The 13932-nt window shown below is 57.8% G+C and overlaps 1 protein-coding gene across 1 annotated transcript in view; it reads right to left on the reverse strand.

Annotated features, from left to right (window-relative positions):
* Positions 1–13932, reverse strand: part of INPPL1 (inositol polyphosphate phosphatase like 1) — a 67827-nt gene that overhangs the window by 11810 nt on the left and 42085 nt on the right. The window contains exons 12-22 of the mRNA XM_050948402.1: positions 13532–13728; positions 11131–11248; positions 9442–9538; positions 8085–8223; positions 7801–7900; positions 7329–7417; positions 7042–7123; positions 5903–5992; positions 2792–2905; positions 2329–2417; positions 1951–2038 (exon numbers count right to left, since the gene is read on the reverse strand). Of these exons, the coding sequence (XP_050804359.1) occupies positions 1951–2038; positions 2329–2417; positions 2792–2905; positions 5903–5992; positions 7042–7123; positions 7329–7417; positions 7801–7900; positions 8085–8223; positions 9442–9538; positions 11131–11248; positions 13532–13728 (1203 nt within the window). The remainder of the gene's footprint in view (positions 1–1950; positions 2039–2328; positions 2418–2791; positions 2906–5902; positions 5993–7041; positions 7124–7328; positions 7418–7800; positions 7901–8084; positions 8224–9441; positions 9539–11130; positions 11249–13531; positions 13729–13932) is intronic.

The following is a 13932-nucleotide window of genomic DNA, read 5'->3' on the forward strand; positions in this document are numbered from 1 at the left end:
GAATAAATATTCAGTTTTCAGAATGGAGAGAGGTAAATAGTGGTGTCCCCCAGGGGGCTGTTCTGGGCCCAGTCCTATTCAACATATTCATAAATGATCTGGAAAAGGGGGTAAACAGTCAGGTAGCAACATCTGCAGATGATACAATACTACTCAAGATAGTTAAGTCCAAAGAAGAGCTACAAAAGGATCTCTCAAAACTGGGTGACTGAGCAACAAAATGGCAGATGAAATTCAATGTTGATAAATGCAAAGTAATGCACATTGCAAAACATAATTCCAACTATACATACTGTGACAGACCCAGGCCAGTGGGGTACAGGAGTCTGGTAGAGGGCAAATATACTGGTCACTGGATAAGTAGTTTTCTGTTCCCTGAGTGACCAGAGCAGGGTCTGCACTAGAGTAGTCAGGAACCTGCTAGAACCAATTAAGGCAGACAGGCTGATTAGATCACCTGCAGCCAATCAAGGCAGGCTAATCAGGGCACCTGGGATTAAAAAAGGAGCTCACTCCAGTCAGGCAGGGAGGAGCCAGAGGAGAGGAAGTGTGTGAGAGGAGCTGGGTGTGAGAGGGTGTGCTGCTGGAGGATTGAGGAGGACAAGCATTATCAGACACCAGGAGGAAGATCCTGTGGTGAGGATAAAGAAGGTGTCTGGAGGAGGCCATGGGGAAGTAGCCCAGGGAGTTGTAGCTGTCATGCAGCTGTTACAGGAGGTACTACAGACAGCTGCAGTCCACAGGGCCCTGGGCTGGAACCCGGAGTAGAGAGCAGGCCTGGGTTCCCCCCAAACCTCCCAACTCCTGATCAGACACAGGAGGAGTTGACCCAGACTGTGGGGAAGATCACTGAGGTGAGCAAATCTGCCAATAAGTGCAGGACCCACCAAGTAGAGGGGGAACTTTTCACAACACATAATGATGGGGTCTAAATTAGCTGTTACCACTCAAGAAAGATCTTGGAGACATTGTGGATAGTTCTCTGAAAACACCCACTCAACATGCAGTGACAGTCAAAAAAGCGAACAGAACGTTGGGAATCATTAAGAAAGGGATAGATAATAAGACAAAATATCATATTGCCTCTATATAAATCCATGGTACACCCACTTCTTGAATACTGTGTGCAGATGTGGTTGCCCCATCTCAAAAAAGATCTATTGGAATTGGAAAAGGTTCAGAAAAGGGCAACAAAAATGATGAGGGGTCTGAAACGGCTTCCGTATGAGGAGCGATTAATAAGACTGGGACTTTTCAACTTGGAAAAGAGACGACTAAGGGGGGATATGATTGAAGTCTATAAAATCTTGATGGTCATGGAGAAGGTAGATAAGGATGTGTTATTTACTCCTTCTCATAACACAAGAACTTGGGGTCCCCTGATGAAATTAATCGGTAGCAGGTTGAAAACAAAGAAAAGGGAGTATTTCTTCACGCAGTCATCCTGTGCAACTCCTTGCCAGAGGATGTTGTGAAGGCCAAGAATATAACAGGGTTCAAAAAGAACTAGATACATTCATGGAGGGTAGGTCCATCAATGGCTATTGGCCAAGGTGGGCAGGGATGGTGTCCCCAGCCTCTGTTTGCCAGAAGCTGGGACAGGACGACAGGGGATGGATCACTTGGCGATGACCTGTTCTGTTCATTCCCTCTGGGGCACCTGGCACTGGCCACCGTCGGCAGACAGGACACTGTGCTAGATGCACCTTTGGTCTGACCCAGTCTGGCCATTCTTATGTTCCTAGGTCACAGCCCACAGGAGTCGGTGACAGAGCTGGGAACAGACCCCACCCTAGGGCAGCCAGGACTAGAACCCTAACCCGGGACTCCTCCCTTTGAGCCAAAGGAGAATGCCAGGCGCTAGAGCAGATCCCTCCCTTAGCCTCTCTGTGACCCGGCCCCTGGAGGGTGACATTACTCCTATGCTGCGCTCCCCCTCCTGCTACTTACCGTAGGATTCGTAGCCATCGACGGACTTGACTGTGAGCAGCAGGTGCTGGTCCTGGAGATACTCGATCTCGGACAGAATCGGTTTCAGCTGCAGCCAGGGGGAACCCATGGAGAATGGACATTTACTCAGAGCAAGGAGGCCAACATGCTGCATGTGGCAGCTACAGGGCACGGCGGAGCAAGATGCAGTAATACAGGGATCCTGCTCCGCCTGCCAATCGAACCCATCGCCCACGTTCTCCCACTCGGACAGGGAAGCAGTGATACTGACCCGCTTTGTAAAGATTTAGGGATTGTTACTAACAACAACAAGGTGGTGTCTCCTCTGCGCAGAGGGGGTGTCAGGGTGATTGGCTGGGGGAGGGGGTGAGTTCTTACCGTGGGCAGCTGCCTCGAGGACCACTGAACCTTCAGGAAGTTGATGTTGTCACTGCTCTGCATGTCATTCTCACAGCTCTTCTTGAACTCTGGGGGCGAGGAAGTGGCAGGCTCGGGTTAGGCACACATTCCCCCAGCGTTCAGACACAGTGGAGCAGTCCCACAGTACACCTCCCCACCCTGCCCCCATCTAGCCAGAATGGAACTGTCCTAAGACTAAGTTGACCCCACGTAGGGACAGACACCCTCCCTCTTCCCCGCAGGCTTCTGCTGCTTGAGCTAAAGGAGAATCTCCACGAGCACAAGGAGAATTAGGACTTTTACATCCTCTGCCAGCTGCAGCCACTGGCAGGCCATAGGCTCGCACACAGCAGATGTTGGAGAGGCTCCTGTCTACACTAGCCAGTGGGCTACACGGTATGTGTGAAGGCAGGCAAGCAGGGTGGGGGTGTCAGGCACGCACCTTCCAGGCAGGTGGAGTAGAACTCGATAAAGAACTTGGTCCGGCTGGCCGTCTTCACGATAGCTTCGATGCTCTCAAACTCAATGTAGGCCTGATCTGAGGCCTTGGAGAGCCCTGGAAGCAGAGCATAATAATAGAAGAACACCTCGCTAGCTCTTACGTAGCACTTTTCATCCCTAGATCTCCAAGTGCTGTACAAAGGAGGGCAGGGTTGTTATTCCCATTTTACAGAGGGGGAAAACTGAGGTATGGGGCCGGAAAGTGACTTGCCCAAGGTCACCCAGCAAGCCAGTGGCAGAGCTGGGGACAGAACCAAGGTCTGCTGAGTCCCGGTCCAGTGTTGCAACCACAACGCCAAACTGTGGAGAGGGCCATTGCTGCCCCAAGAAGACAGGACCCACAGGTTTATATGAGGGACTAGGAAGACACCCTGGCTCAGTTTTTATCACAGCTGGTATCAAGCGTGGAGAACTACCAGGTCTGCCGGACCCCAAGCAAGTTCATCTCTCTTCTGGGTTGAGTGATGGAGCAAAGGGTGCCCAGAACTGCCAAAGGGCACAGCCGAGGGGAGGACAGGAGAGCAGGGCTGAAAGGAGGCATGGATCTAGGGTGGCGTTGCCTTCTCCGGGGGCAGTGAGACAGGATCATGCTGGGGGGCGACAATCCTGAGGTGGTGAGGTTGGGAGGACTCCCAACACTCAGGTGGAAGGCTGGGCCGCTCTGCAGTATGGTGGGAAAGAGATTAAAGATCATCTAGGTATGACCCCAGAATACCAGGAATACTTTGCCTCGGTTTTCACTAACGAGGATCAGAGTGTCTGGACAAAGGCAGGATGGAAACGAGTTTCCAGAAATGGTAATTACCTCAGCCAAGGTGGAAGAAAAACTTAATGAACTTAATGTGCTCAAATCAGGTGGCAGGGAGCGGGGCAGATCGTTTCCATCCCAGGATCTTGAAAGAACTGGCACATGAGACTGCTAGTCCAGGAGAAAGGGGGGTTTAAATGCATCTAGCTATTTGGGGTAGTGCCGTATGACTGAAGAATAGCTAACGTCCCTGGATGTAAGAAAGGGGAAAAAAGTGACCGGGGCAGTTACAGACCTCTTAGTCAGACTGCAGCAGCATTCCAGGAGTTAGACCAGATTGTGAAGGAGAATAATTAAATTCAGAGAGGTAACTGGCAAAGGAGATGTAATGCAACATGAGTTTACCAAAGGTAGATCGTAGATTTCAACTACCTGAAGAGGGGTTCCAAAGAGGAGGGATCCAGACTATTCTCAGTGGTACCAGATGATAGAACAAGGAGCAATGATCTCAAGTTGCAGTCGGGATGGTTAGGTTAGATATTAGGAAAAACTTTTTCACTAGGAGGGTGGTGAAGCACTGGAATGGGTTACCTAGGGAGGTGGTGGAATCTCCATCCTTAGAGGTTTTTAAGGCTCGGCTTGACAAAGCCCTGGCTGGGATGATTTAGTTGGGAAATAGTCCTGCTTTGAGCAGGGGGTTGGACTAGATGCCTCCTGAGGTCCCTTCCAGCCCTGATATTCTATGATCGTGCCAGCCCAACAGATTTCCTTCTTTGAGCAAAGAATGGATGCTTTAGACAAGGGAGGTGCAGCAGACCTAATAGACTCGGTCTTCAGTGAAGCATCTGCCACGGTGTCACTAGGGAATGGTTACGGATCAGTGCAAGACTCGACAGGTGGGTAAGGAACTGGCTAAAGGGAGAAGGCAGAGGGTTGCGCTGAAAGGTGAATACTGGACAGGAGAGAGGTTCCTAGCGGAGTTCCCCAAGGATCAGTCTTGGGAACAATCTCATTCACTGTGGTTATTAAGGACCTGGACACTAAAAGCAGGAGCGGGCTGATGAAACGTGCTGATGACCCCAAGTTAAATGCCAGCATCAGTAGAGCGGCGAACTGGAACACAGGGATCTGATGACCTTGAAGGCTGGAGCGACGGAAATGGGATGAAATTCAGTAGTCCAGAGTTCAAGGTCATGCACTTTGGGTCAAGTAAGAATTTTTGCTTCAAGCTGGGGGCTCACTGGCTGGATGCGACAGAGGAGGAGAGACCTGGGTGGGTGGGTCAGGACTGGGAGCCAGTGGAGTGATGCGGCTGTGAAAAAGGCAAATGGGCTCCTAGAATGCATTAGCAGAGAGAAAGAAGTATTAAGGCCATTGCACAAGGCACTGGTGAGACCGTATCAGGAATCCCGGTGCAGTTCTGCTCACCTGTGTTCAGGAGAGAGGAATTCAAACTGGGACAGGTACACAGAAGAGCTGTGAGGATGACCAGAGAGTGGTGGGCCTGTTTTAGGGGAGCTGACTGGAAGAGCTTGGCTGGTTTAGTCTGGCAGCAAGAAGGGGAGAGGGAACCGGATTGCTCTGTGAATACACCAGGGGGTGAGCACCAGGGAGGGAGATGAGCTCTGGAAGCTAAAGGACAGTGCTGGCACAAGAACAAATGGAAACTAGCCATGAACAAATTCAGGCAGGAAATTTCTAACCATCAATAGGAGCTGTGGGAGCAAACAAATGACTTGGTTTTAAGGGAGAGCTGGACAAATGGATGAGTGGGAACTGCACGATAGAATTGCTTGTGAGGGTCGGGGGGTGGGGGGCAGGGGACAGGGCTCGGCAGCCCTGAGGCTGGCTTCCGATCTATGGCTTACACCTTCCCAAAGTTCATGCTTCAGGGTTTCAACTGCCCACCAGCAGGGGTTAGGAAGGGATTTCTCCCTCCCCCAGTGTATTCTGGGAGGATTTTTTTATCTCCCTCCTCTGAGGCGTGAGGGATGGTCACGGCTGGAGATGGGACATAGGATGGGGTGGCCAGGGCTCTGAGGTGCTCCCGAGCGCTGTTTCTTGGCGGCAGGGTTAGCATGCGGGGGCTGGGTGGGCTGGTGGCCTGCAGTAGACAGACGGTCACACCGGAGGCTCTAGCGGTCCCTTCCGGACTTAAACGCTACAACTTTGCGACGTGTGTCCCCTCACAGAGGCTCAGTGACAAGTCAGGGCCGGGGACAGGTGGAGAGCCGCTTGGCCATTGCTAGCCGGTGGCCCCCCAGCCCAGCACAGGGCAGGCACACGTCCGTCTTCCCCCCGTACCTTTCTTGGAGACAAACTGGGATGTCACTCCGACCTCGAAGGCTCCGAAGACAGGGGAGTGGTCGCTGGTCGTGATGTCGTCGGTGCATCCTGCCAACAAGCAGGATCCACTGGTGAGCTGGGCCGGGCACTGGCTCAGCAGGGCCAGGGGCTCCGACCTGCAGCTGATCAGGCCCGAGGGGAAGGCATGTCCCTCTCTAGGGGTGGAGTGCCCCAGGGCTGGGCTCACCGGTGGGGCAGCCGAGAAGGAGCTGGGCACTGCTGGAGCCCCCTTGCCTGGCCCTTCGCTTGGCATCCGTACGCACCTCAGAAACATCGCCAGGGAGAGAACTACGTTTCCCTCATACCAGAATTTAGTGGGGAATTCTGATAGCCCAGGGGACCAGGCCTCTCTGCCCACCCACTGCCCTGCCAATGTGCCCACCCCAGGCTCCCCACAGCCTCTTCAGTCCTTGCCCCCCTACCTCACTGAGGATGCTCACAAGGAGGAGGGGTGCTTGGCTAAGGGTGATGAGACCCTGTCCCAGGGACAGAGCCCACCTCCCCCATGAGAACCAGACTCAGACCCGCAACTCACAGGCCTCTGCGACTAGACCGGTTTGGGCTGGATTTGAACCTGGGACCTAGCAGGGAGAGGCTGCAGAGCTCGTTCCCAGCCCGGTCCCCACCCTGTCTACCCCACGCCCACGGGAGGGCTTTCCTCTTGAGCCCCGCAGGGCCTTGCCCAGCTGCACTGTGGGAGGCAGCGCCCACGAGGTCTGGGTGAGCAGAGCCCTGGCAGGGAGCCTGGGCTGTCCCTCTGCCCCTCTCACCACTCCCCCAGCGGTGTCGTGCGGCTCGAGGGGGTATGAGGGGAAGGAGATTCTGGGGCTGAGCGGAGAGAGGGTGTCCCAGCCCCAAGGAACAGCCAGCGCTGCAGGCACAGCCAGGGGAGCTCCTGGCACTGGGTCCCTGGTCACCTCTGTGCAGACGCGCCGGCCACGGGCTCCTCCGCATGCTGGCAGCAGTGAGGTGAGAACACGGGGCCTGCTGCTCCACAGGCCCAGGCCTCTCCCACGGGAGATGCTCCACCCTGGTCAGCCGCCCGAGGGTGAGCAGGTGACTCCAGCCAGTGGGTGCCGCTGACGCCCCGCACTCACCGTAGGAGTTGCAGTTGATGTGGGTCTCGGGGTACGACTTCCACAGGATGCGGTCACACCAGGAGGGGACGTTGGTGCGGACCTGGGCAGGGGGCACAGGATGCTGGGGTGAGGTATTGCTGGGCAGTGCCCTCCCCCTGCCCACCAACCTGGCAGGGCCCCTGGCACTGGCCCCTGACTGGCCCACAGGGTCCAGAGAGAGAGCCACGGGAACCAGCTAGCCCTCCCCAGCCCCCCAAACGCTCCCCCCCCCGCCTTTCCTTCCCCACCCAACCCCCAGCACCTACCCCGGTGGGCTTCTGCTTGTGCCATACGTAGGTGTCGCGGGAGCCCCGCTCGTAGCGGTAGGTTGGGGGGAAGGTGATCTCCTCCTCGCCTGCAGAGACACAGCCCGGGGTGTGAAGAGCAACAGCCTGGGCTCGGCCACCCTCAGCATCCCCAGCAGCCACGGGGCGACAGTCCACACACCGGACTCCAGGCCCAGCAGTGCTGATCCCCATAGAGGAGCCCCCTGCCCCCCAGCAACACCCCAGCAGGAAGGGGAGAGCCCCCAAAGCTCCCCCACTCCAGCAGGGAAGGCAAAATGCCCCACAGCTCCCCCAAGCCCAGCAGGGAAGGGGAGATCCCCCGCCACAGCTTGCCCCACCCCAGCAGGAAAGGGAGACCCCCACACCTGCCCCGACCCCAGCAGGGAAGGGGCAGAGCCAGTGGGTGAAGCAAAGACCACGCCCCGCCCGCCTGCAGCAGAGCCGCCCTCACCAAATCGCAGGAAAACCTTGTGCTTCTCCTTCTCCAGGTTGAGCTGATCCACCTTGAGCAGCGGCTCGAACTCCTTGCGGTTGATGTAGTTGAGGATCTCCTGGAGGAGGCAGGGCCGAGCGGGCAGGTCAGAGCGGGGAGGACAGGCCACACAGCCCCCCCCCGGGGCCTGCACTCCCCTCCCCTCAGGCCTGCACCCTCCTTCCCCCCACGGGCCTGTGCCCCTCACTTGTCAGTCCTCCCCACGCTGCATCCTTCTCCCACCAGGCCCGCACCCCACTCACCTGTATGTCCATGTCTAGGCGGTAGTTGAGGTCCCCGAACCAGAAGAGATGGGTGAAGCGGAGCGAGATGTCGAAGGAGCTGAGCTGCTTGTCGCCCAGGGACAGCAAGCGCAGGATGTCCAGGTAGTTCTGGTTCCGCCTGTCAGAGAGGGGAGTGGTGAGCAGGCAGAGATGGGCCAGCAGAGAGGAGACAGGGAAGGGGACACAGATCAGAGTCTCCAGGGGCCCAGCCCATGGGAACATAAACCCAAGGCCTCGACCTCTCCTAGTTACTAAAGATCCCCAGGTGCTTCCCACAGGAGCAGCGGGTTTGCCTGGGTGCCCTAACTCGCGTGCCGTCACTGTCCAATTCAACTGCCACCACGCTCCTCCCCAGAAGCAGACGCGCTGACCTGCTGCGTGGGGCTTGTTACGTGTGTAACCGCCCTCTGGGATCCATCGAGACGGTAGAGATGACAGATTGGGGGGTGGTTTAATATTCTCAGGGGTTCTACCAAAGAGAAGGCATGTGGAGAATGAACGCCCTCCCCAGGCTAAGAGCACCAGACCTGACAGAGAGACCAGGGGGCAGGAGATGGTGGTTTTCCTCATTTGGCAGTCGATCCACCAGCTGCACTTGCTGCTTAGCTTGGGAACGTTGGTGCTTCCAGAGCCCATCCAGCGGGACTGCAGCATGCATGCTAACAGCGACAATCGCCGCGTGCTGACTGCCAGGCCCAGGGCAATGCGGCCCCAAGGAGCAGAGTGCGGGACGGTGCATGGAAACACTCCGGGACGGGTGAGCACAAATGTGTCTGAGTGCATGCAAGTGTGCAGGGCTGAGCCCAACTGTGCCTAAGAAAGCAAGAAGGAGCATGCGAAGGCCAGAGTGAGCAAGGGTGCCCCAGGGTGAGCATGCGAGGGGATGAACCTGTTCAAACCGGCACATGTGTGCATGGCAAGTGTGCCCCAAACTGAGTGTGGGAGTGCAAGTGGCGGCATGCAAACACTAGTGCACCAGAGCGAGCAGGAGTGTGTCAGAGCGAGCAGGAGCGTGGCTCGGGTAGGTGCGAGTGTACCCAGAGCGAGGGTGTCCAGGAGTGAGCATGCCACATCTGTAAGCAAGCAGGAGTGTCAGCACGTCCCAGAGCAGACTCGGCTCTCCCTGGCAGCACAAGGCGACTCCCGCTGTGCCCGGCTCTCCTGTCTCTCCATGGAGACCAAAGCATCGTCTGTCTAGAGCCATTGGCCACGTTTGCGTGCTGCCCACGCCCAGCGGCAGGAGCTACCAGCAGCTCCCTCTCAGCCCAGCTGGCAAGACCCGGGCTAGGTGATGGGCTCCCACTCTGCCAGGGGCTGCCCTGCCCCGCGCACTCACCTGGCCGTCTTCTCGTTGCCTGAGGTCAGGTGGCAATTCACAAAGCCGAAAGAGGTGCCATTGAACATGAAGGAGACTCCCACGGCCCCTTTATTGCCTGTAAAACAAAGAGGGAGTGGGGGCGAGCCCCACTCAGGCTAGGCCAGGGCTCAGTTCCCAGGCCTGCTCCGGGCACCGATGGCCCATTGCACAGTGGCCAAAGCTGGCGCCGGCAGCATGGAGTGAGCAGAAAAAACACAAAGCCAGTAGGTGGCAGGAGGAGAGAGTCCCAGTTGGCTAAGAGCTGCACCAGAGGTCGGGGGTAGGGGATTAGGGAGCAGGCTCTGGGAGGGAGTTTGGGTGGTAGAGGGGGTCTGGGGTGCAGGCTCTGGGATGGCGTTTGGGTGCTGGGTGCAGGCTCTGGGCTGGGGCAGGGGGTGGGGGTGCAGGAGGAGGGGGTAAGGTTGCAGGCTCTGGGAGGGCGGAGGGGTGAGGGGTGCAGGCTCTGGAAGGGAGTTTGGGGTCTGGGGGATATGGGGAGGGGGTGCAGGCTCAGGGAGGGAGTTTGGGGGTGGGACGGAGTATGTGGCGAGGGGGTGAGGGTGCAGGCTCCTCAAGGTGGGGGGGGGGTGCTTACCTGGGGCTCCAAGGCAGGGCAGGCCAGGGGGCTTCTGCACGCTGCTGCCCCCAGGCATTGCCCCCGGAGCTTCCCATTGGCCACAAGGGTGCTCAGGGCGCGGGCAGTGTGTGGAGGCACAGCCCTATCCCGGGGCCACAGGGAGGGGCCAGCAGACACATGGAGCGAGCATGCAGACACTGCTCAGCTCCACTGCGCTGCCGGTGGTCGGCGGGGGCCTGGGCCATTGTAAATCGCCTGGGCAACGTGCCAGGGGTGGGAGTGCACAGGGGCAGCGGGCAGGGCCAAGGGAGAGACCCGGCCCGAAAATTGCTGGAGCCCCGTGGGCCACATTGGGGAGGTTCTTGGGCCACAGATAGCCTGCGAGCTGGGAGTTTGAGACTTCTGCTTTAAATCATGGTTTCCTGCTTGTTGATTTAGCTCAACATTACAACTGATGCTTTAAAACAACCCACCTTGATGCTAACTTGCCCTAACCCTGTGCTGGAGGGAAGGAAGAGAAATTTGGTCTGCAGGGTCCATTTGGCCGTTGACCCCTGACCGCTCCGGAATTGGCGCGAGATCCACCAAGGCGCTTCGCAAAGGCCAGTGAAGAGGCACAGACAGTCACAACTAGTGACCCAGGCCGGATCAGGATGACCAACTGCATCTGAAAGGCCCTGCGCTGTATCCCAATCCTCTGAGCCATCCAGTCCCCTCTTCCACTGTCCCAGTCTCAAACCCCAGAGCTAACTCCCGCCCCCAGAGTCAGAAAATGCTTATGTTGGATGTCAGCCCCACTGGAGCCTGTGTGGCCAGAACATACAGACACAGTGCGAAGAATCCATGTGCACTGACAACTGCTGTGTAAATCACTCACACGCAGAGAGCAACAGGGACTAGAACTGTGACCTGCTACTCGAAGACCAGAGGAATCTACCACTTGCATAGAAGGGCCCTGTGGGGCAGAACGTGATACCAGAGTGCACCCTCACTCACGCACAGCCAGCCGTGCTAAAGGTGAGTGCGGAGGGCCGAGTCTGTCTGTCCCAGGTACCCAGTCTAGCCCCCGCAGCGCCTAGATCGGCCCCTACCCAGCGTGTTGGCGATCCCGGTCTTCACGCTCGAGGTGCTGACATGGCTGATCCGGTTCTCGTGCTCCGGTTTCACCAGGACGGCAATCTTAATATTCCACAAAGCCTGCATTGCGATCTGGCAGGGGGCCAACAAGACACTGTTACAACTCCTGGCGGGGGTGCCGGAGCCTGGCTTGGAGGCAGCAGCTGCCTTAAAGTCACTGACCCTGAAACCCCACCTACAGCGAGAACCAGGCATGCAGCAATGAGAACCAACCCACCGAGACACCCAGCAGTGCCCGCAGAGCCTCCCTGTTGCTCAGTGTTTGCAATCCCAGGTTTAAATAAAGTTTGGTGAGGTTGAAAGCAGCCAGGGTGGCTGCTGGGAATTGTAGTCCAATCTGTCCCCGGGGCAGACACCTGGGATAGCTGCTGCTCCCCCTCTTCCATATTCCATCAAGGACACTTTCTGAACCACCAAGGCACAACCCAGATGTTTACAGGAGGCTTCTCTTCCTCTTAAGTCGTTTCTACCTTAAGGAGTCGCTGGGTCTAGCATTACATTAACGGCTGCTGGCTTGTCCTGGCAAGAAGAGAAGAGTCCTGGACAGCGTGATTTTCCTTTTGCCCGTGACTTTACTGTGTGTTCAGGACTCCCCCTGCAGCAGTGGCTCCTGTGCCTCGGGGCTGGGCCTGGCTCCCTGTTTCGAGCGTGGTGACCAGGCACACTCAGGTTTGGCCTAGCCACCCCCGTCCATCATGACAGAGGAGAAGGGGAAACCTCCGACTTGCAGCGGAGACAGGCCTGGCCCAGCCGGCGGGACACAGGAGCTGCCACTGGCCAGGTCAGTGCAGGATGAGCTTAGTCTCCAGCCCCGCACTCTTCTGCACCAGGCCAGGGGCGGGGTTACAGTCCCGGCGGGCGCTGCTGCAGGTGCTTGCGGCCCCTCATTGTTCAGGACATTTTCACGGAGCAGTCACTCAACCCGGGACTGTCCCTGAACTGACCACGACTGGAGGAAAGGGATAAAACCGCTGTTAAATATAACACCTTACACTTCACGCAGCTCTGCTGGTGCTGAAGGATCCCAAAGCAAGAAAGCTGAGAGCCTTTTTCAGATACTCCAAACACCCCCAGCCCCCATTGAATTCTCACACATGCATGAGTAATGCAGCCACCTCTGGGGGGCGGGGGGTAGGTATGGATGCCAGTGCACAACACTCTGAATGTGCTAGGACATGAATGGGAAATGTTGGCCAAAGACACCGCAGCTGAGACCCCTCACTCCAAAAGCAAAGCGTCTGGGAGCTGACGCCTCTACCTCAGGAGGTTAAAGGGCTGAGAGACCTGTGGCCACGGGCATGGGCAGCGTGTGACTCCCCGCATAACTGGGGAGGCTGGGCCCGAGTGCTGGAAGCTCCCTAGAAGTGTGGGGGGCCACCAGCGCCTGGACCATGGCCCTGCCCCGAGGCCCGTCTCCCCGAGGCCACACTCACGCTCCACCCCAACGCCGCCCCAGGCCCGGCTCCCACTCAGCCCCCTCCCCCGACGGGCCCCCCGCCTGCACCTCTCTCTGCCCCCTCCCCCGACGGGCCCCCCGCCTGCACCTCTCTCTGCCCCCTCCCCCAAGGAGCCCCCCGCCTGCATCTCTCTCTGCCACCTCCCCCAAGGAGCCCCACCACTGTGCCTCTCCCCACCCCCTCCCCCAAGCCCTCCCCCGCCCACCGTGCCTCTCTGCCTCTCAGGGGCGGAGAGGCATGAGTGGGGAGGGGCACGCGGGGGAAGTGGCGGAGTGGAGATAGGAAAGGAGCAGGGTGGGCAATGGGGTAATAGAAGGACGAGGGGGTGGGACCTCAGAGCAGAACGTGTAGTGGGGGCTACTGCCCAGGTGCCCTTTCAGCAGCAGGCGGCGCTCCAAAGGGAGGTGCACATCATGTCTGAGGGGGCTTAGCTTCCCCCCAGCCTATTATACCTGCCGCTTGTGTTCACAGGTTTCACACCCGGTCCCTAAGCCGTCCCTCATCCATAGCCTAGGTGAAAATGGCAAATCCAGCAATGCTGAGGATTTGGGAGGATGGTCACCCCAGCAACAGTCTCCCCGAGCCCTTCTGCTATCCCATGGCCATCCACAGCCTGGGATCCACTTGGATTTAGAGGCCTGGGAGTCTAATGGCAGGCCCTCAACCAGAGGAGGTTGCAGACATCCTGGGTCTTAATACGGCGGGATGGCCCCTGGAGATGACAGCTTCCCAGCATGCGATCCTCCCTCTTGAGCCGAGCGGTGCGCAGCTGGAGCATGGCATGCTGGGAAGCTGTCGTCTCAAGGCGAGCGTGGCCCAGTGTGCAGCCGGGTACCACCACACAGCCCCGAGTCCCAGGCCATCTCCTCAGGCCCTGCCCCAGCGCTCGGGCTCTTACCGGGCGGTACTCGATCTCCGTGAACTCCTTCAGCACGCCCCGGAGGAAGTCAACCCACTCCTTGTCCCCCATCGAGTTCTCCTGGGTGCCAAAGACGTAGATGTCATGGGGGATGGTGACTGTCATCTCATCCAGCGTCTTCCCCAGGCCCTTCGACGTAAACCAGGACGTGATGCTCTTGGGGGGAGGCACGCTTCCTGTGGGAGAGGGCATGGCCCAACAGACCCGCGGTCACCAATGGGGTCACCCTGCTCAGTCCCAGGAGGATGGGCCTGTGGTTGGGCCACCAGCCTGGGACATCAGAGACCAGAGTTTAGTTCCCTGCTCTGCACCAGCCTCTTGGTTTCCTTGGGCCCGCCGTTGAGCCGCTCCATGCTTCCGTTTCCCCTCTGTGCAGTTGG

This window comes from Gopherus flavomarginatus, chromosome 1 (genome assembly GCF_025201925.1).
Source record: "Gopherus flavomarginatus isolate rGopFla2 chromosome 1, rGopFla2.mat.asm, whole genome shotgun sequence".
NCBI lineage: Eukaryota > Metazoa > Chordata > Testudines > Testudinidae > Gopherus > Gopherus flavomarginatus.